Source organism: Idiotropiscis lumnitzeri, chromosome 5 (assembly GCF_059441095.1).
Source record: "Idiotropiscis lumnitzeri isolate Australia: NSW breed Sydney's pygmy pipehorse chromosome 5, RoL_Ilum_1.0, whole genome shotgun sequence".
NCBI lineage: Eukaryota > Metazoa > Chordata > Actinopteri > Syngnathiformes > Syngnathidae > Idiotropiscis > Idiotropiscis lumnitzeri.
This window is the reverse complement of record NC_142395.1, coordinates 8,687,738-8,707,461: the sequence shown is the minus strand read 5'-3', so window position 1 is coordinate 8,707,461 and position 19,724 is coordinate 8,687,738. Positions and strand designations below refer to the sequence as shown.

Sequence of the window (19,724 nt, the reverse complement as noted above, 5' to 3'; positions counted from 1 at the left end):
TCATTAGTCAAATTCCTTTTCCAAATCACATCATAGTGGGAGGAACAGCTGGTGGTTAGCATGGAGTAGCAGCCTACACAAACTGTAATGAATCCACTGGACTCCATCACCACAATAGTACTGGGAATACAGTACAATGTACTTTATCTGTCAGTCTGTGAGTCATCGCCAAGCTGTGCCTTGTGTTAAGGCTCCCCTTGTGTCCAATGTGAACAAACAATAGGAGTTGTTATTGCTCTCTGACCTCTTGAACAGTTCTTCTATTTCACTAAGTGCCAGTTGACTGGATGACGCTATTGATTTCAGTTTGTACAACCCGCAGTATGTACACTTTGTTCCAAATGATTATGCATGCAGGATTTTTTTCCACACAATTTCTCTGCTGCTGAATAGCATGAAATAATGCAATGCCAAGTGAAAGGAATGAAAACACCAGACATTTCTAGGAAACAGAAGCATGATACTATTACTACATTCTTGGGGGTTTCCGAAAAAAAGGTGTATGTGAGAACATTTCTGCCGGGCAAATGAATCCTATCCCGAGAGCGGTTTTATCTCATTTCAGGGTCTTTAGAACATCACCCATTGCTTTTGGAGCAAAAACATCTTCGACCACTGCCTCTGGCTTTGCTGTGCCTATAGTGAAAAATTGCCAACATTTTGGGAATCTGTTAGAATCTTTCGATGAAGTTTATCAGCTCCGTCAGCACTGTTGTAGCTGTGGTTGTTAGACTGTGGGGTACAGTTCAGCTCCGGTAACCTTAAAGGCCTCCCTCTCTCTCTTTCTGACTAGAAAGTCCAGAATTTGTGTGTTGATCACTGACACTGAACACTGTTCATCAATATAAACTTTTTGTTGGTGAATACATCCCTAAATGGACATTTCTAATCAAGGGAATGTATGTCGGCTATATATTTAAAAGCAATACACTTTCTCTTCAGAATATGCAGGTATATATTTGTTAATCCAGTTGTATAACTTGTTCCTAGATGGCCATACATGGAATTGGCTAACAACTGTTTATTAAATAGATGATCATTCATACTTTTAAACAATAGTCTGCTAAAAATAAACTGTGTGTACACACTGACATCTTCTTGTAGCAAAAGATGTAAAGGTGGCTATTTCCACTGATATTTTACAGTAAATGTATTTGATACTTCAGGAAGAGAGGTCATTAAAATGTTGACTTACAAATTCAGGCATTTATTTTGTGTAACATAAATGCATCCATACTTGTAGGACAGCATACGCTATGTAGCTTGTATTCTATGAAGAGAGATGTTTCTCACAGAAATACACAACTTACACATTTTTGTGAGCCACAAATATATCCATGTTTTCCCTGTGTTTTTTAATGTTGTCGGAGCATTTATCATGGTTTATCATTGGTAAATATTCAATTCTGCTGGTGAATTGTTGAATATGTGTTTGTGGATCTGTGGGTCCACACATTTATTTCACACTTCGTGTGTCAAGGGGACCATCCCTCCTCTGTCCACTACAAGGCAGTGTTGCTTTCTCCAAAAACGGGACCGAGTCATTTCCCATTTATGATTAACAAATTGGCACTTGAAAAACGGAAAACGCGCCTTTATCTGATCTTGTTTTATGTGTTGAAGTTTCCCACAAGTTGAGAATCATAATATGACCGTGATGTCTACGCCGCTGCAACAGCCAAAGAGGTAGCAGAAGCAGAAGGTCTTTCATGTCAAGGCAAAGCGAGCTCAAGGGAGTGATATTGATTGCATTTGTTATGCATAATAATGGAAAAATAAAAAATGTTGTGACATGAGACTTTTGCATAAAAGAAACTATTATAGAAGATCATTTAATTGTTTATGATTTGATGGAGTTTACAATGTCGTCTGTTCCCCGCCACCTCCTGTGCAGATTACTTTCTGTGTTTGCACGCGTTATTCCCATTGTGCTGCACAAACATGTTAAGACTTCCAGGACATTGTTCCCCATCTTCGAATTGTTGCTTTTGTTCCTGGTGTTCAGGTGCAGATAAAGGCATCAAATCATCCTGTTCCTGGAAAGGATAAAGGTGTCGTTCTGAAGTTCACTGATTCAGCCCACGTGTATCTGCTTCCCCTGCTAACCCTCAAGCAGAGTCAATAAACAGCACTTATTGTGTTTGGGAGGGCAGCAGGACATGAGGGGGAGGCAGCTAAGTCGCAGGGGATCATTTGATAGCTTCTGATGACAAACAGGTTTTTAATTTAGTGCTATATCGTGCTGCTCCTGCATCATCCAAGTCTCTCTTTCTCTCTTTTTCTCTCTTTTTCTCTCTTTCTCTCTCAACATTTTCTCCATTTTCGGTGCAATTTTCTTTTTCTGATATAGGTGAACAAAATATTTATTATTGTAGTTTTATATTGTATATTATTTATATTATTATATTGTACTGAGTCGTAAAAATTCAACAAAAATAGATTAAAAAAAATAACTTCATAAGCGGTATTATGTACTTTGCATATAATTAATTCAAAGTCTGGACTGTTAAACTGCACCAGTAGTTTCAAAATATTTGTGTTGAGTTTTTACTACACAATACTTACCATGGTATGGTTCTTTCTAATCTTGCACACAAATAAAACACTTCTTGTTAAACATCAAAAGTTATTTCTAAAACTCATAAAAACTAACAAAGCCACTCTGAAAACCAAAACTTTCGAAAATTTTAAAACACTATGAAATCCAAAACTACAAAACCATGATGTCCACTAAATAATTTGCGGATCGTAAAATGACGTAAGTTTTCTGTTATCAATGTGATGTCTCATTAAAAAAACAAAATGTGTTATATGTTAAGGATGAGAATTACCTACGTACCACTTCATCTTTTTCTTTTCACCTGTAGGTGAACAATGTGGACTTTGCCAATATAATTAGGGAAGAGGCGGTGCTGTTTCTGCTTGATCTGCCGAGGGGGGAGGAAGTTACAATTCTCGCTCAGAAGAAAAAAGATGGTGAGTTATTAGTGCTTGAAACTCATCAGCCATCTGTCTGAGCATAATAAAATAATTTCACAATGTCATTCTCACATTTTGTTTTATTTTCTTCATTCTCACCAGTGTATCGGAGAATAGTGGAGTCAGACGTGGGCGACTCGTTCTACATTCGCACACATTTTGAATATGAAAAAGAGTCACCATATGGCTTGAGCTTCAATAAGGGCGAGGTGTTCCGAGTGGTGGACACGCTCTACAATGGCAAATTAGGCTCCTGGCTTGCTATTCGCATTGGCAAGAACCATCAGGAGGTGGAGAGGGGCATCATACCCAATAAGAACAGGTAAGTCTCATGTCACACTTTAGAATAATACATTTGCAGAAGTCTTTTGACTTGTTTTGCTTACATGAATATGAGGTAGGTCATAAGAATTAATGTTTTTTAAACAGGTTGATGCCGCCTGCAGATATTGACATGAACGTGTTGACTTAGTAAAGCATGAACATTACATATTTTTTGACCTGTTGGCTATCTATGCTTTAAAAAAAAAATAATGCACATTGTTTAATGTCAAACAATATTCAGTACAGTAAATTAAATTCATTTGGACTGTTATTGCAATATTGCTCGTGAGAGTTTTTCAGTTGTATAATTCATTAAGTCAGCTTGTAACTAGTAGAGAATGAAGGCTACTGTATCTTAGTTTTGATTTTCAAGGCAAGACAACGAATCTACTGCTCTTTGCTTCAGGGCTGAGCAGCTGTCCAGTGTGCAGTATACTCTCCCCAAAACACCAGGGGGTGATAGAGCGGATTTCTGGCGATTCCGTGGCTTGCGAAGCTCAAAGAGGAATTTGCGGAAGAGCAGGGAGGACTTATCAGCGCAGCCAGTTCAGACTAAGTTCCCCGCCTATGAGCGGGTGGTGCTTAGAGAAGGTAAGCCATGATCAAATCATTTACAAATTGAGAATATCAAGATTTACATTTATTGGTCTTTGAACTACTGGCTTTCCGGACTAAAAAACACACCTGATTATAAGATGCAATAGCTCAATTCAGCCAAAACAAACACATTTTTACACATTGGCCTATTAACACCCGTGATTCTCCACATTCTAACATGAGATATTTACAAACAAAGAGGTCCACAGACAGATTTTTTTTTAAACTTGTATTTACCTTAAACACCGGTGGATGTTTTTTTTTTCCCTCCCCCAAACAATGCTGACCACAGTTAGTTACACACTAGCTTTTCTTTCTTGGTGTCACGCTAGGCCGATTTGCCAATGAGCTCCACCACACAGCATAGCATAGCATAGCATAAGGTTATAAAAGGGACAAAATAGTATCTGCTTATAGTCCGGTAAATACGGTATTACATAATGATGGGTTTAGAGTTCATCATATTGGTCAGTGGCATAGAATTCCATAGTACACATTTGCAAATGATCAGACTGTCTGATGCACCTATGCCCAAAACTGTAACTAGCCTAGATATGCTCTTGTTTACAAACAGCTGGGTTCCTGAGGCCAGTGGTCATCTTTGGGCCAATAGCAGACGTCGCAAGAGAAAAGCTGGCTAGAGAGGAGCCTGATATCTTTGAATTAGCAAGTAAGTACTCAGCAACATTCCCCTTTTGTCCCCTTAAAATGTGCAGTGAAATATATTTATGATTAAAAGCTGTGCTTGTGCTAAAATGTATTCTGTGAATCAGCCTGCATGGAACAGATGTTGAAATCAGTGTTGGGTCATTGCCCCTGTTCACAGATCTCTCACATTGTCAAGGTTCCGATTGAAAGCTGCAGTTCTTTAAACACAGCTGTAATTAGTTTAAGTCCATTAATTAGGGTTAATTATTTTCTTGGGCTGTTAAGTTTGTGTTTTAGAAAAATGTTAATGAAGTTTTTATATTTCATGTTTGAATTACTGAGAAAGGGTTTCTTTATTTTAAAGAACAGTGCATGAGAAAGATTGACACTCAAACATTACTCATACTACACTTGTTTTTATTGGCCTCCTCTTTTGAAACAGAACAATATTTTTTTATCCACTTATATAAATATTTCTTAGATGACGATGACATTCTGTGCAGATTTTCTTTTTTTTTTTTTTTTTTTTTTTGCTTATGTTTGAATCCTGTACTCCTTGTCAGGTCATTTTTCTGTGGCGTTATCTGTTCATTGTTTTTCTCATGTTTAACTGTCATTCCTCCACACTTAAAGCAACATAAGTAAGCATCCTCAACCCATTAAACTTGTAAGGTTTTTGGAATGTGCCATAAAAATTAGTGTACTTGGGATTCCAAGTGGGCAACAAACCATACCATATTCAGACCAACATAAGAAATGATTCCATTTCTTGATGTGTGTCTTTGGAACTCTAGTGATCTTTGTGTAACTGTATTTTCTTTTCAGAAACACAGCAACAACAAGGAGGAGAAAGTATGTCATTGAGTGTATCAACTTGCATTTGTTTTATTTGATTTAAAGAATGGCCAATTTTAATCAGCAAGCATTTGGTAAATAGATTGCTTGCTATAGATATGTTGGCTCATACCACGCCATTTAAGAATTTGGTAAAACAGTCATTGCTTGACTATGAGAGATGTGCCACTAACGAAAAGTAATATACTAACTGGTACTTATAAATATGAAGACTGTATGAGTTACTATCCTCCATAAGTGATCTCATGGGGTCTGAGAGTCCATAATTAGTATTCACCGAACATATAAGTCAAATATATCTAGAATAAATATATTAAATGTCTATAAAGTATAGTAAGTCAAATATGTTACTAATGTGCATCAGTGTTCAACCCTTTTTTTTTTGTTTGTTTTTTTTGCGATTTTAGCGTGTGGCACTACGCAAACTAAGCAATATAAAAAAGGATGTATGGGTTTATACTGGTAGTATTGTTACTCAAGTTGTGTTAAGAGTAATTTCCTAATTGCAAGAATTATTTTTTTCTGAGACTGAGTGGCATTCTCATGTGAAAGCATCACTAAAATGACTTGGGACTTACAACTCAAATGTATCAACAGTTTAAGAAACACACAGTTACATTGCAAATTCTCTACTAAGTGATGACATTTATTTAGTCAGTTGATTATAAAGATTTAGATTAGACTTTAGTTTTTACAAGAACAATATTTGCAAAAAAACGGAACGAGTTCTATGACAGCACTTCAACATACCTTTAAAAAATAATAATAATAATAATCTTGAACTTTTTTTGCACATCCACGTTGCTTGGCTGCTACCCGTACATCAATCCACCTATGCGCTCATTTCTAACGGTGCGGTTGTGTTTGTATCTTTGTTGTCCCGCAAAACAAAATGAAATTTGAAGCTTCTTACAACGGTGTGTGATATTTGTGATCTTAGAAAGAGACATCTTTTCTAAACCGCCATTATTTATGCACTGATCACAGTGTGTTTTTAAAATAAATCTGAAACAATTGAATTGACAGTAATCCATCTTGGCACATTCTCCCCAAAAATATTTTTGGAAATTGGAATGTATGCCGACACAATGACTTACATTGACTGCTACTTTAGCATTTCATTTAAAGCGAGAGAAACACTTGTCATTGCCAACTAACTGTTAAACATTACTGCATATGGTTGAATGTCTGACTCATTGCATGGCAGTACTTCTCTTTTGTAAACTCCCCGTGTAGTAATAGTCAGTCTAAGACCCTACGTAGCGCTCAATAGTTCATTAAAGAATCTGCGTTTTATGTAGCGTGTTAAGTGTCGTATGAGTTACTATCCTGAGCATCCTCATGAGAAAACTATCCTTTTAGTGTCTTGTGATTCCAGGCAGAACATCATTTCTTATATTTATATGAACCATAAACCCCTCTACACATCCTTGCTTAAATCCCTGCAGTTTACAGTGACCGTGAATTGTCATTAATGCCAAATGACCCTCCTGCTTCTTTATTTCATGTCAGTGTTCCTCACAAAACACACTTCTGGCATCTTCACAAAACACACTTCTGGCATCTTCATTCACCTTATTTGCATTTGCACGTACACAGTCACTACAAACCATTTGTCATTTCCATTAATCTATTCAAAATATTTAATGCTACAATTGCATGAATTGGCTGCCATCCTTATTTTGTCTTGACATCTGTTTTCATAAACACTTGTCCTCTCCTGTACAGAGATTATTGTTCTGTATTTTACAGTTCTTTTTATGGGAGTCGACAACCGCATGCCACAAGGATGACTAATTTGGGCACTGCCTGTCTTGACTGTTTATCTTTTGTGTCGATGTGATGCACTTACAATGTCTATTTGCCTTCCACAGAAACTGAACCAAGGGATGCTGGAACTGACCAGAAAAGTTCCGGCATCATTCGCCTGCACACCATCAAACAGATTATTGACCGGGTGAGAGAGCCCCCTGATCTAAATTTAGTCAAAAGTAGAGTTTATGGACTTTGATAGAGTATTGCTTTAATATGAGCGTCTCGTTGCTGCCCTCTGGTGGAATACACTAACTTGGTCTTGATTGGGTGTACTGTATTTTTAAGAGCTCTCTATGTGCGGTAGTTCACTTTCAGAAGACTCTCAAATAGGCTACGTGCTTAGAATATAAACAGTATCTGATGAGGTATTATTATTTATTTGATTTTTTTCAGGACAAACATGCCGTGCTGGACATCACCCCAAATGCGGTGGACCGTTTGAATTATGCGCAGTGGTATCCAATTGTGGTGTTTCTCAACCCTGACACAAAGCAAGGCGTCAAGAACATGAGGACCAGGCTCTGCCCAGAGTCTCGGAAGAGTGCCAGGAAGCTCTATGAACGAGCCCTGAAATTGAGGAAAAACAATCACCATCTTTTCACCAGTGAGTTCCTCGGGGGAGGTACTAACGTATTCTTCAAAAGGAGGGAAAATTCTAACATTTTACAAGGGTAAAGACACATTTCATGGGCTGCAGCGTTGGCCTCATTACACTCAACCCAACTGGTATTGTTCAGTGGTGACGTCATGCTGCCTTTTCATCCAGATTTAGACTTCCTCTAACATTTGTTTTTCCTGCCAAGGCCCGTGCCATGGCCATGCTTTTGAAGCATCTGTAGGTGATAAAAAAAACAAAAAAGGATTGCAATTCATAATCCCCTCAACAAACGCACATTGTGCAAAACTAGGCTGCAGATGATGATGTTGGTTCCTTGCTTTCACAAATTCGTCTTTACCCCCACCAACCCCCACATTCCCTCCGCTTTGTGTGTTCAGCAACTATTAACTTGAACAACCTGAACGATGGATGGTTTGGAGCACTCAAGGAAATAATCCAGCAGCAACAAAATCAGCTGGTGTGGGTTTCAGAGGGCAAGGTAAAGCACACAAAATACACGTTTTCAACAAGCAATACAGTTCATGACCGTGCATTGATTCACTATGCCACAGTTGACAGAATTTTCATCGCCACGCTACGTTGGCAAGAGAGTGAAAAGAACACAAAATCTGTTTTAATGTTGGAGATTAGATTAAAACCTGTTCGCATTTCTTATGTTCATATTATATTATCTTACAGCAAGTGTGCCATTGCTATTTTGATAATGAATTGGTGGGCTCCACCGTGTCATGCTCTTTACATAGCTAATGCACCAATTGCCAAAACAGACCAAAGCGCCATTGACGGTTCCAAATAACATTGTGACTAACTGAACTGAACTGCACTGCTTCAAAGAAATGTGATATTCGCCTTGAATGTGTCTTCATCCATATTGCTGAAAATTCTTTGCTGCCACTGCATGTCACAGGCTGATGGAGCAACAGAGGATGATCTGGATATTCATGATGACCGTCTGTCCTACCTGTCGGCACCAGGCAGTGAGTATTCCATGTACAGCACCGACAGCCGCCACACCTCTGACTATGAGGACACGGACACGGAGGGCGGAGCCTACACCGACCAGGAGTTGGACGAGACGCTAAATGACGACGTGGGCCCTCCGACGGGGCCCGCCATCACCCGCTCCTCTGAGCCTGTCCGCGAGGACCCGCCCGTCATCCAGGAACCTGCTGGCTACGTTGGTTACCAACACGCATTGCAGTCAGACCCCCTGAACCGCATCGACCCGGCTGGTTTCAAGGCCCCAGCGCCGCAGCAGGTAGCGTTTCTGAGAGCCGTGCGTCTCCCCTGTTGTCTGGAGGACGTGGTGTGCGTTAGAAGGGTGTTCTGGAGGCGCTATTGAAGGCTCATGTTTATTTTTTACAGTTATTGTGTGATTTTAATATTCCAATGCAATATCAGTGTGAAAGTCAAACATTTGGTGGTCAAGTATTTATCGCCATACCATGAAAATATTGTCTGAAATCTATTACCACTACAGTAGTTATTTAACCCTTTCGTGTGTGTGTGTGTGTTGACTAATCTTTGTGCGTTACATTTTAAAGCCTTAGAACTTAATGTGCACTTTTCCTCTTGTATTCTGTATTACCAAGAGTTGTCCTATCTGTATGACTGTTGATGATTTCACTGGGGAGTCAAGCGTATATTTGTCCAACTGTCTGTAACATAACAATACTCACCTTTGTGCACTTACTACTCTTACACTTGTGATTGGGACTGTGCTAATACCAGAAAGTGTTTTGTGCATGTTGAAAAAACAGTGTAAATCCAACATTGCTGTGAAATGTATTTATCACAGAATCCCAAATTGAAGTATTTGTCATTATGGTATCTGTTAATAAGCATAAAAAGGGACAAGGATACATTACTGTATTGTTACCATAGAATTAAAGCAAGATTAGTGTATTCTAACATTGAAAATGTGTCCTAATTCCTAACATGGCATGCTGTTGGTTGATCAACCGTTACGACTAAGTGTGGAGGCAAGGTGATTGGCTGTTTGAATCAGAGTAAGCTGTAAAGCACAAGTAAGGAGCAGGTTGTTATAGAGAGGCCATGACAACACTAACACTTGTTTGCACTGCACAGTAGTGTCAGCACGTGTTATTAAACATTTTTGAACCACTTCACAGAAAGCAGAAGCCACTGCCATCCCTAGAAACCCCCAGCTCCCTGAGCCCCTGGCTGAGACAGTGACCCCTGCTGTAAAAAGTGTAGGGGGCCCGAGCCCTGGCGAGGCTCCTGGAGCTTACCACAGGCTACCAAGCCCCAACCCAGAGGCTGGCTCACTAAAGAGGCCCTCGCCTGAGCTAGCCCCTGAGAGTGTCACATCAGAACCAAGACAGGCTGGACTGGCCAGTTCAGAACCAAAGGTATCCAACTGACCTGCCTCCGGATGCTCCGTGACCGGGCCCAGCTCAGCTCGATATGACCCGACTGACCGCCTGTGCTGCTGCTGCTGCCTGTCTACCTGCCTACTTCCTGCTGCCACGCTTATCTGTCTCTACTTTTCGATCCCCCGCCCCTTCCCCTCGCATGTCTGCTGACCACATTGCTGCCCAGAGGACATTAGAGTTTTTGGATGTGAGAATGTGCGCGTGTTTACTTTTGTGCATGTGTGAGCAAATGTTGGTATGCAACAGTGAGTGTGGAAGTGTTAGCTCAAGCAGTGACTGTCTCGCAGCACTCACTGTTGTTAAACCTCTTTGCATGGCCACTAGAAGTAGATCTCTGTGCTGTATTTTCCCAATGCTGATAAAACAGAGCCTTTGTTTTTGTAAAAGTAACTGTTGATTTTCCAACCATTGTATCTGTTTCTTTAGTGTTGAAAGCCACGATGCTGTAATAAAAGCGCGGGTGAGAGACTTCAGATTTGGCTGGAAAATTAACAGTTGCTTGTTAATTACCAGGTTTTGAAGGATGTTTGTGTAATGTGCAAGCTATGTTAAATGTTATTGTAAGACAGTGGGTGTCATTTTCCTAAACAACATCAAATGATTTTAAATATCAAGCCAGATTGGTCTATAGCAACTGCAAATCCCATAAAACAGTCTCAATCGTGTTAAATTTCCAAACATCTGAATGTCAGGAAATGCTTCGGGAAAAAATGTATCCCATTGTTTTGTCTTATTTTGTTTGCTGTATCCTTTTAATTGCCAAAAACATGTTTAATTTGAAAGTACAGCGTTTTTTTTTTTTTTTTGTGATTTCTGTTTTATTATATTATCTGACCAGTAACCCCTCCCTCTCAGTTTCTCTATTGCAGGTCTTTCCCTACTCGTTTCCTCTTCTGTAATTAATTTCACTGAATTATTTTAATATTTTCAGTTACTTCATCCTTTCATACTTGATTATATTGAATTGTGTATTATGTTGGATCCCGTGATGCTGCTAACCTTATTCTTTGTTGTGTATTCGTAGATGTTTCAAAAGGATCCGTACAGCCCAGACAGCACAGGGAGACCTGGTCCTGGACTGAAAGCTGGGAGTTTTAACCCTCAGCAGGGGTACCACCCTGATCAGCAGCCATACAGAGATTATGACCATCCACCGAGTCGGTTTGATGTCAACAGCGGAGGTGGTTATCTAGAACCAAAGTACCGAAACTATGACTCTCCGCCCTTTGAGAACAGTGTGCCTCACTATGACCAGCAACAGTGGAACCCCTACAGCCAATCAAATGCAACTGCCAACTCCCAGGGCTACGATCCACGCCTGCCATACAGCGATGGCCTCGACTCTCAGTACACCCCTCCACTCCGCTTCGATGAGCCTCCACCTCAGCAGGGATTCGACGGACGGCCTCGCTATGGTAAACCCACACTTCCGGGGCCAGTCAGCTACAATGACCCTCCACCCCTTTCTCCAGACATGCACTACAACCAGGATTCTCAGCTGACGTCACACTCTTCAGCTGCCCGCTCACCCGGTGGCCAACAGCCTGCCTACAACCAGGGACAAACGCAGCACGTAATAGGCTACAAACCTCAACAGTATGACAAAAAAAACTCTGACACCAGCCCAACATCCCCTCAGAAAGCAGCGGTCACCTCATTTTCCACTGCAGACACTTCAAAGCCTGACACTGCCAGAAAGGAGTTGCACGGCGATGACCCCGCCATGCAACCACAGTCAGTCCTAACAAGAGTCAAGATGTTTGAAAACAAACGTTCTGTGTCCGTGGACCGAGCTAGAGATACAGGGGATCTATCCGGGAACAAGGTAAATATTTTGGCTTTCCATTGATTGATAACACTGTTTGTTTAGTTGTGAGCACAGGAAGAATAGTTTCTGCACTAGTAGCGGCTGATGGGCATACTTAAATAAACAAATAAAACAACACTTGGGAATAATTTCAAAACAGAAATTAGATTGAGTTGGATTTTTATGCTGATTAAAACTGATATTGGGTTGCTGATTCCAAAATTTCCAAAAGGTTTTGGATTCTGCACATGATTTAAAACCGCTCTCAGATCTAACTCAACAAAAATATTGATTCTTGAGTGTAACTAAAAAAGATAACGAATAACGATGACCGAAATATTAAAATTGCCACGCTATGTCATGTTACGACATTAAAAGCAGCGCATCTCCAAGCGCTTCACAATATAGTGATAATTACCGTATCATGAAGATAATATTTTGGTCATATTGTTTCGTGACTTTTGGATATTGTTATATTCCTAGTAATTAAGTAATATTGGTACTTCCTGCTGGGATGGGAACATTTAGCATACCAAATTTACTCGTGACACATGTCCTTTTCTTTGCTTATCATAGGCCGCAGATTTGCCCTTGAAAGCAGGAGGAATCATCCCAAAAGCTAATTCTTTGAGTAACCTGGATTCAGAAAAAAGCTACAGGTAAGCTTTTGTTTTTTCACTCTTTGGCACACTGATAATTCAGATGATACTTTAAAGACATTCTTGTTGAATTGTTATGCCCAATTTGACAAATTTTGATTTACCTATAGTTTATTATTCCTTGCATGAGCATGTCTTCATGGCACTGTAATTGATTAGCAGCATTGTTTCCCCACCTAGAGTCCCAGAGCCTCAGAAGCCTCAGTCCAAAGCGGCTGACGACATTGTGCGTTCCAACCATTATGACCCAGATGAAGATGAGGACTATTACAGGAAACAGCTTTCTTACTTTGACCGCCTCCAGACAGGCCCCGCCAAACCTCAAGCTCAAGCACAAACAACGCACAACTTTTCCAGGTAATTTTCATAGGCGCATTGTGATTTTGACAAGTTTTGCTCGCGAGAGTTTAGACAAAGCTCTAGATTTACTGGGAATGCATACAGCAAATACGACGTTAACATATGTCAAGAAAATGCCTCGGGTATACAAATTAGATTTCAGAAATTTTAGTCATTAAAAATTTTTGGATGCTTTTTCTTGTCGCAAGGTACTTTTGAAAATAAAATATGTTAGTGACCATTAAAATTGTTGGCAAACAATAAACAATAAATACCGTGAATGAACCCTACCGAAAGATATCTGCAACGTACGCAACAGTTGGCCGCTCAGTGGGATACGGGCTTTAAACTCAGACATCCTTTTCCACATCAAAGTTGAGTTGTCGTCATCGTTTTGTTTTTTCCCTGTGCTTACAGAACAGAATCAGTGGAGAAACCAAGTCAAGCAGAGAAAAGAAATGAACCAGTATCCCCGTTGACACCCTCTCTGCCACCGGCCATACTTCCCAAGCCCTCAACTGAAGGTAAAACATACAGCCTGCTGAGTAGCGCAGAGTTTTGTGTAAAAAAAAAAAAATAAATTAAAAAAACGCGTGCGTATACATGTATTTTGAAATGAATTATGAAGGAAGGTAACTATAATAACTATCCCTCAGCCAAGCCTCCTTCCCGAGAGGAGCCTGTCCTGAGCAACCTCCTGCCTCACAAAACTTTTCCAGAGAAGTCTCCAATGAATGGCACCAGTGAAAAGCCTCTGAAAACTATCACCAGCAGCGGGGCTGCCCCAGCATCTAGCTACAACCGCTATGTGCCCAAACCCTACACAACCTCTGCCAGGCCTTTCGAACGCAAGTTCGACAGTCCCAAATTCAACCACAACCTTCTGCCCAATGACAAGCCAGATACGGCCTCAAAAGTAAGCAACATTTGTACAGGTGTTGTTGTAGCTTGTGTGTATAATGTTCAAATGAACTCAGTCAGCGGAATGCCTGCTCACCCATCAAATGTGAATTCAAACTGATCAATTGGGGCACGTTGACAGAGGCATGTTACAGACACTTTATTAAGACTCGTGGAACCTATTTTAATCTGTGGTCAAGAATAGTGGATCTTTCTGAATTCTGTGCCGCTAATATGGGTTCATTTCGCAGTCTCCCTGCGATGGGCTGCCAATCAAGCAGCGCTCCATGATCCTGAAAGTTTGATTATGGATGGATGGAAATTGGCATAATACAGTAAACCTTCGCCTCTTTGCGCTTTACTTTTTGCGGCTTTGGTGTTTTATGGCTTTTTTCTGCATATTCATCCCAAAAAAGAAAAAAAATAGGGCCATATTACAGTAAGAGGCGTTGCTTCGAAGATATGAATAAAGTCGTAGACTTTGGACACACCCACTGGCACTCATAAGGCGCATGATTGGTTCGCGGTCACGAGATCAACCGATGAGAGCACAAGTTATGCTGTGAGTTGATTGGCTGAGCATCATCGTAGCATCTATCGTTTTATCTCATTCTACATTAATACATTAAACCCACGGCACTTTTGCACGTTCTGTTCGGAAACTCATAACGTTATTCAAATATGCCGCTAGTTAGTCATAGTAGAGCTGCATAAGCCGATATTTGAGGTGTAACTCCCCAAAAATAAATAATTAAAATGGAAATTGAAAACTGAATAACAATAATAAATCTATGTCCCAATTAACTATGAAAAACAAGGGATTACAGTAATTCTCATTTATATTTGCATGTTATAAATAATGTTCTACGTAGGTAGCTGTTTGTTTCGGAAATGTTTCAGTACAGTAATATCTCAATTCTGTTTTGAACAGAATCTGAGTGCAAGTCCATTGAAGCCCTCCCAGTCCCAAAACACTGACCACGACAGTGGCCTAGATACATTCACTCGTACAATGGAGCATCGCTCCAAGTATCAGCACAACAATATCAATGCTGTGCCCAAGGCCATTCCTGTGAGGTAACCAATCGCATCATTCATGGATCAAATTGAATGTATTCTATTAGAGACATACATGCACGTTGTAGTGAACATTGCTGTCTCCCAGCCCCACTGCCCTGGACGATGATGAGGAGGAGGATGAGGGCCACACAGTGGTCGCAACTGCTCGAGGTGTCTTCAACAGCAATGGTGGCGTCCTGAGCTCCATCGAGACGGGTGTCAGCATTATCATCCCTCAGGGCGCCATTCCTGAAGGCATAGAGCAGGAGATCTACTTCAAGGTCTGCCGAGATAACAGCATCCTGCCTCCTCTTGACAAGGAGAAAGGTAACGTTATCACAAAATGACACTGATTACAATGAGATTGCAGTCACACATTCTTGCGCTTATACAGTCTTTCTTCCTGGTTTCATCATTGAATTGTTGAGTTAGAACCGCTTAACATCGAGGCAGATGTGCTCACAAAAACTGCGCCATGCTGCCGAATTACAAGGTCACGCTTGGTAATACACCGGCACAACAGATATGTGAACTATATGGTATTAAGTCATTAAACTCAGCATTTGTGTTCTGTACCCTGTAGGATATCCGAGCAATTAGATTGTTATTGTAATACAAAAGAAAATGCATTGTTTTGACTTATGCAATTATGTTTTTGTTTCTGCTCTGTCATTTTCAGGGGAGACTTTGCTGAGCCCTCTGGTGATGTGTGGACCTCACGGCCTCAAGTTTTTGAAGCCTGTGGAGCTGCGCTTACCTCACTGTGCGTCAATGACCCCTGATGGTTGGTCTTTTGCTCTAAAATCCTCCGACTCCTCGTCGGGTACGCTGTGCTCTCTCAGTTCTTCTGGGGTCATTTGGGCTGGCTTTGTGACTACTTGACTGTTGTGGGCCACTTGAATCATTTTCCCCTGGTTGTGATTCTTTTTTTTGCCTCTGTTTTGTGACGTGGTAACAGAATCAGTCTACGGGGAAATAAATCTGTCCTTTTTAATGTCATTTACATATCACAATGGCTTTAGTTAAATCCATTTCACTATTTATCACTCATTTTCACTAATTTCCAACTTGCCTGTCTTTGCGTTACTCACATCAAAGTCCATTTTCATTATTCTCACTGCTGGAGGTACTGTTTCTCCCTTTCCCTTGAAAATAAAAATTAAGTACTGTCTAATGAGAACCAATACAAGAGCTGTTGCAGCTGTGTATTATAACAAATTTATTAGTCATCATTTGTCCGTCAAAAATCTTTATTATTTTTTTTTTTATTACAGCTGTTGTAGTGGTTCTTAGTAGGTCTATCTATTTTTGTGGCCTTCAGTATACATCAACCTTACTTTTATATATATATATATATATATATATATATATATATATATATACATATATATATAAATATATATGTATATATATACACACACTTTTGTTTGTTCCCTCTCACACAGCCACCCAAATCCTTGCCGGAAGAACCGCTTTTATAGATCTCTTTAAAGACACACTGACCAGTCCAATTAAATTTGATGTCCAGATTACCCGTGGCTCAAATGAGGAAAAACTATATAGAAAATTGATGTTTGGCGATATGATGTGATGCATAGAATAGTTAAAATAGGATTAGAAAAGTCCTCCCATGGATGTCAATGATTTGGTTGACTGCACTTAAGGTTTGAGCTTGTTTTCAGAACACTTTTAATAGTGATTTTAAGTGCCTTGTGTGCAGGAGTAAAACTATAACATCTAAACTGTAAAAAAAAAAAAGTAAGTAAAACCTCAACTCATAAAAAGAAATGAAAAGATCAGAGAGTGACTTATTTCCTCATCCCTTGAAGAAGAGTGGTAATTTTGGCTGTTGTTCAGATTAGCAGTTAATTAGCCTCATTTTAAGAATGAAAAGTGGCAGGCTGAATGAGATGCTGGCTTGCTCCGTTGTTGGGCTGAATAAGAGGAGGATTATCAGGCTGCGTGCTAATCCTCTTATTGCGACGCAAGGCCACTCTCCGGCCTGCTCCTGTCCCCTCTGTGACTTTCTTCTTACATTGTGTCCCCACTTCTCTCTTCTTTACAGTGCTCTGTGCTAATCAATGCTCCTCCTTAGAGAACGATTTATTCTCTGATCGCACTTTGAGGCATGTAAAACTAGTTAACTTTTTAAAAGTTGACAGATGGCGTGAGCAGCGGCTCTCTGTTGTTCACTACGACTAAAGATAGTTATGTTTTCATTTAGCGGTGGTCATATTCTTAGTTTGTTTGTTTGCTATTAAAGACGGTCCCAAGATGACTTACTGACATGTGCTGTATTTATGCAGTATGTTTTCACAGTGCTTTGGATGAAATGTTTCTTTCACTCTGCATCTTCAGCCAGCCAAGATGTCATGTCATTGGTTGAAAACTTGATCTGGTTGTGCTTATGATAATTAGCTCCTCTTTGAAGTAACAAGGAAGGAATGCAAAATGCCTTGCCCACACCACACATTTTTTTCAGAAATAAGCTAAAGATAATTCAGGATGACTTATGGACAACACACACACTCATTTATGGTCAACATTTGACTGAGGTCAAATGTACAGTGACTGACGTTAAATTTCGAGTCAACAAGAGGCTGGGGATATTCATGAAAGATGAAATGACTCGCCAAATCTTGCTTGTCTCGTGTTTGGACGCAGGCCACCTTCTTGTACTCTCCAAGCCTGGCTGGCAGGCAGGAGATGCAATCAGGCCCTGCAGCTCCACTCAAGTAGTTGATGAATTCATACGGCAGTTGCTTTTCCTTACAAGCATCCCCGAAGAGGGAGTGCTTACAGTATATAGCCATTAGAGTTTAATTGAACCTAAAAGACTGTTCTAACTCACCATCTGTTCCATCTGTTCCTCATCCTCTCAGGTGACCCCAAAAACTGGCAGAACAAGTCTCTCCCTGGAGACCCCAACTACCTGGTGGGAGCCAACTGTGTTTCTGTGCTCATCGACCACTTTTAAGTTGTGGGGGTGGCAGGTGCGATGTTACAGAATATGCATCCACGGTGGATAAACAAGGACAGACACACGCACACACTCACTGACAGCTGCAATCTTCGACTCCTGATGGCGGCGTGAAGAAGATCCAGTCAGCGCCGTTTACAACCAGGCTCTGAAGATAGAAACTTTTCCCCTCAAATGAAGTCTTGATGAAGTGAAACCACTGATGCATGCCCCCGCCCTTGCTACTAAGGATTAATGCTATATATAAAAAATGAAGTTTTTACAAGAGTATACATGGATGGATTGTTTTCCAATTTGCGCCACCAGCGAACATATTTTACAAACCAGTGTCGGTGTATTTATGCTATATATGCATACGGTATATATAGTAGTCTAGATTATGTATATTGCATTTTAGTCCTGAATTCAACTTCCTGTTATTTTTCAGTTCAGATGACTGAATATAAATATCTATCCACATTCTTCCACTTTGAGGGACTCTAATGAAGGTGAGAGTCTCTGTTGAGACAGTTGAAGGTCAGTTGGATCTAAAAGCCAAGCAGCACACTTTAACCTTTATTCTTCCTCGGTTGCGCCTTTCTTTTTTCCTTCCGGTGAGATCTTGTAGCTTGAGTTGTTCTCACTCGCTCCTTCCAGCCTGAGGGAGATCTATGCATGTTGTTCTACTCAGGTCCAGTGGCCTCCTCAGTTGCTTCCTCACCTTCCTTTCTTCTCGCTGTTTTTGCACTCGTGCATTCAAACACAATAAGCAGTGATGCCTTATCTGCAGATCATTCACCTCTTTTCATGAAGACGATAATTTATGATAAGTAAATGTCTAGTGTTGTTTGGTCTGCCATTTTTGTTAACCCAGTGTATAAGCAAACTTGGGTTCAGCACTCAGTAACGGTTGCCAGAGGATAACAAATGTATGTTGGTCTTTTATCTCCTATGCATTACTTACAAAAACAAACATAGAGGAAGATGAAGCAGAGTGGCTGTAAATAATGCGAGCATATTGCCTTGGTTCTTTTGTTTGTAAATGAACTTTTTTTTGTAAGTCTTTCTTTTTGTATAAAATGTAGCGAAAACATGTTTTAAAAAGTGGAAGAGAAACATGGAAACATGATTATCTTTGTATTCTGGATTATACCCTCGAGCCTTGAAACGTTGAACCTGTCAGTAATACATGACATCTTTTTTACCAACATATTCACGTTCAATTACCGTCAGAAATGGTCTTTTTATGGCGACTTAAGGATCAGGAAAGTGCTTAGGCTGACAAACTTTTTTTCTTTTTTTTTTTTTAAACAAAAGTTGTGCTCCCAAAATGTTCCCTTCACTGATTTCAATACTGGATGCTGTATTGTGTGCCCGTAAATGTATTTTTGTACTAATAGACCATTATGATATATGGCACACCAGTACCAACTTATTTTTAGACTTAACACAGCTTTAATTGGACATTAGCGCTTCACGTGTGGCTGATTTCTTTTTTTCCCCTTCCTCTGCAACACATTTTTAAGTATACCACTGTATTAATAAATAAAATCATTTTAAAGTAACGTTTGACAAAGATGTCTCTGTCCTGTCTAACAAAGTGAACCATGTTATTGATCTAAAATAAGAAGCTGTCACGTTAAGCATTAAGCGGCTATATTTAGCTGCAGTTAACTTGCTGTTTAAGGCCACTTTTGAAAGCTTCAAATGGATTTGCTTGTATAATGTTTTTTAAAGCTCCTTGTCATTTTTCGCTGCCATGTAGCAG

At 40.0% G+C, this 19,724-nt stretch overlaps 1 protein-coding gene across 14 annotated transcripts in view; it reads left to right on the top strand.

Annotated features, from left to right (window-relative positions):
• The window catches only part of tjp1a (tight junction protein 1a), a 109,029-nt gene extending 89,508 nt beyond the window's left edge, over window positions 1–19,521 (top strand). For 5 of the 14 annotated variants that reach the window (XM_088295285.1, XM_088295284.1, XM_088295292.1 and 2 more), the window contains 19 exons: window positions 2,868–2,976; window positions 3,082–3,301; window positions 3,710–3,894; window positions 4,475–4,570; window positions 5,374–5,400; window positions 7,278–7,360; window positions 7,612–7,822; window positions 8,215–8,315; window positions 8,745–9,095; window positions 9,970–10,209; window positions 11,258–12,058; window positions 12,617–12,699; window positions 12,880–13,056; window positions 13,456–13,562; window positions 13,695–13,954; window positions 14,870–15,015; window positions 15,104–15,324; window positions 15,677–15,820; window positions 17,880–19,521. In XM_088295285.1, coding sequence (XP_088151411.1) covers window positions 2,868–2,976; window positions 3,082–3,301; window positions 3,710–3,894; window positions 4,475–4,570; window positions 5,374–5,400; window positions 7,278–7,360; window positions 7,612–7,822; window positions 8,215–8,315; window positions 8,745–9,095; window positions 9,970–10,209; window positions 11,258–12,058; window positions 12,617–12,699; window positions 12,880–13,056; window positions 13,456–13,562; window positions 13,695–13,954; window positions 14,870–15,015; window positions 15,104–15,324; window positions 15,677–15,820; window positions 17,880–17,974 — 3,657 coding nt within the window. In that variant the 3' untranslated portion in view covers window positions 17,975–19,521. The remainder of the gene's footprint in view (window positions 1–2,867; window positions 2,977–3,081; window positions 3,302–3,709; window positions 3,895–4,474; window positions 4,571–5,373; window positions 5,401–7,277; window positions 7,361–7,611; window positions 7,823–8,214; window positions 8,316–8,744; window positions 9,096–9,969; window positions 10,210–11,257; window positions 12,059–12,616; window positions 12,700–12,879; window positions 13,057–13,455; window positions 13,563–13,694; window positions 13,955–14,869; window positions 15,016–15,103; window positions 15,325–15,676; window positions 15,821–17,879) is intronic. The other 9 variants (XM_088295287.1, XM_088295286.1, XM_088295289.1 and 6 more) reach the window with 8 other exon arrangements.
• The last annotated feature ends 203 nt before the right edge of the window (window positions 19,522–19,724 follow it).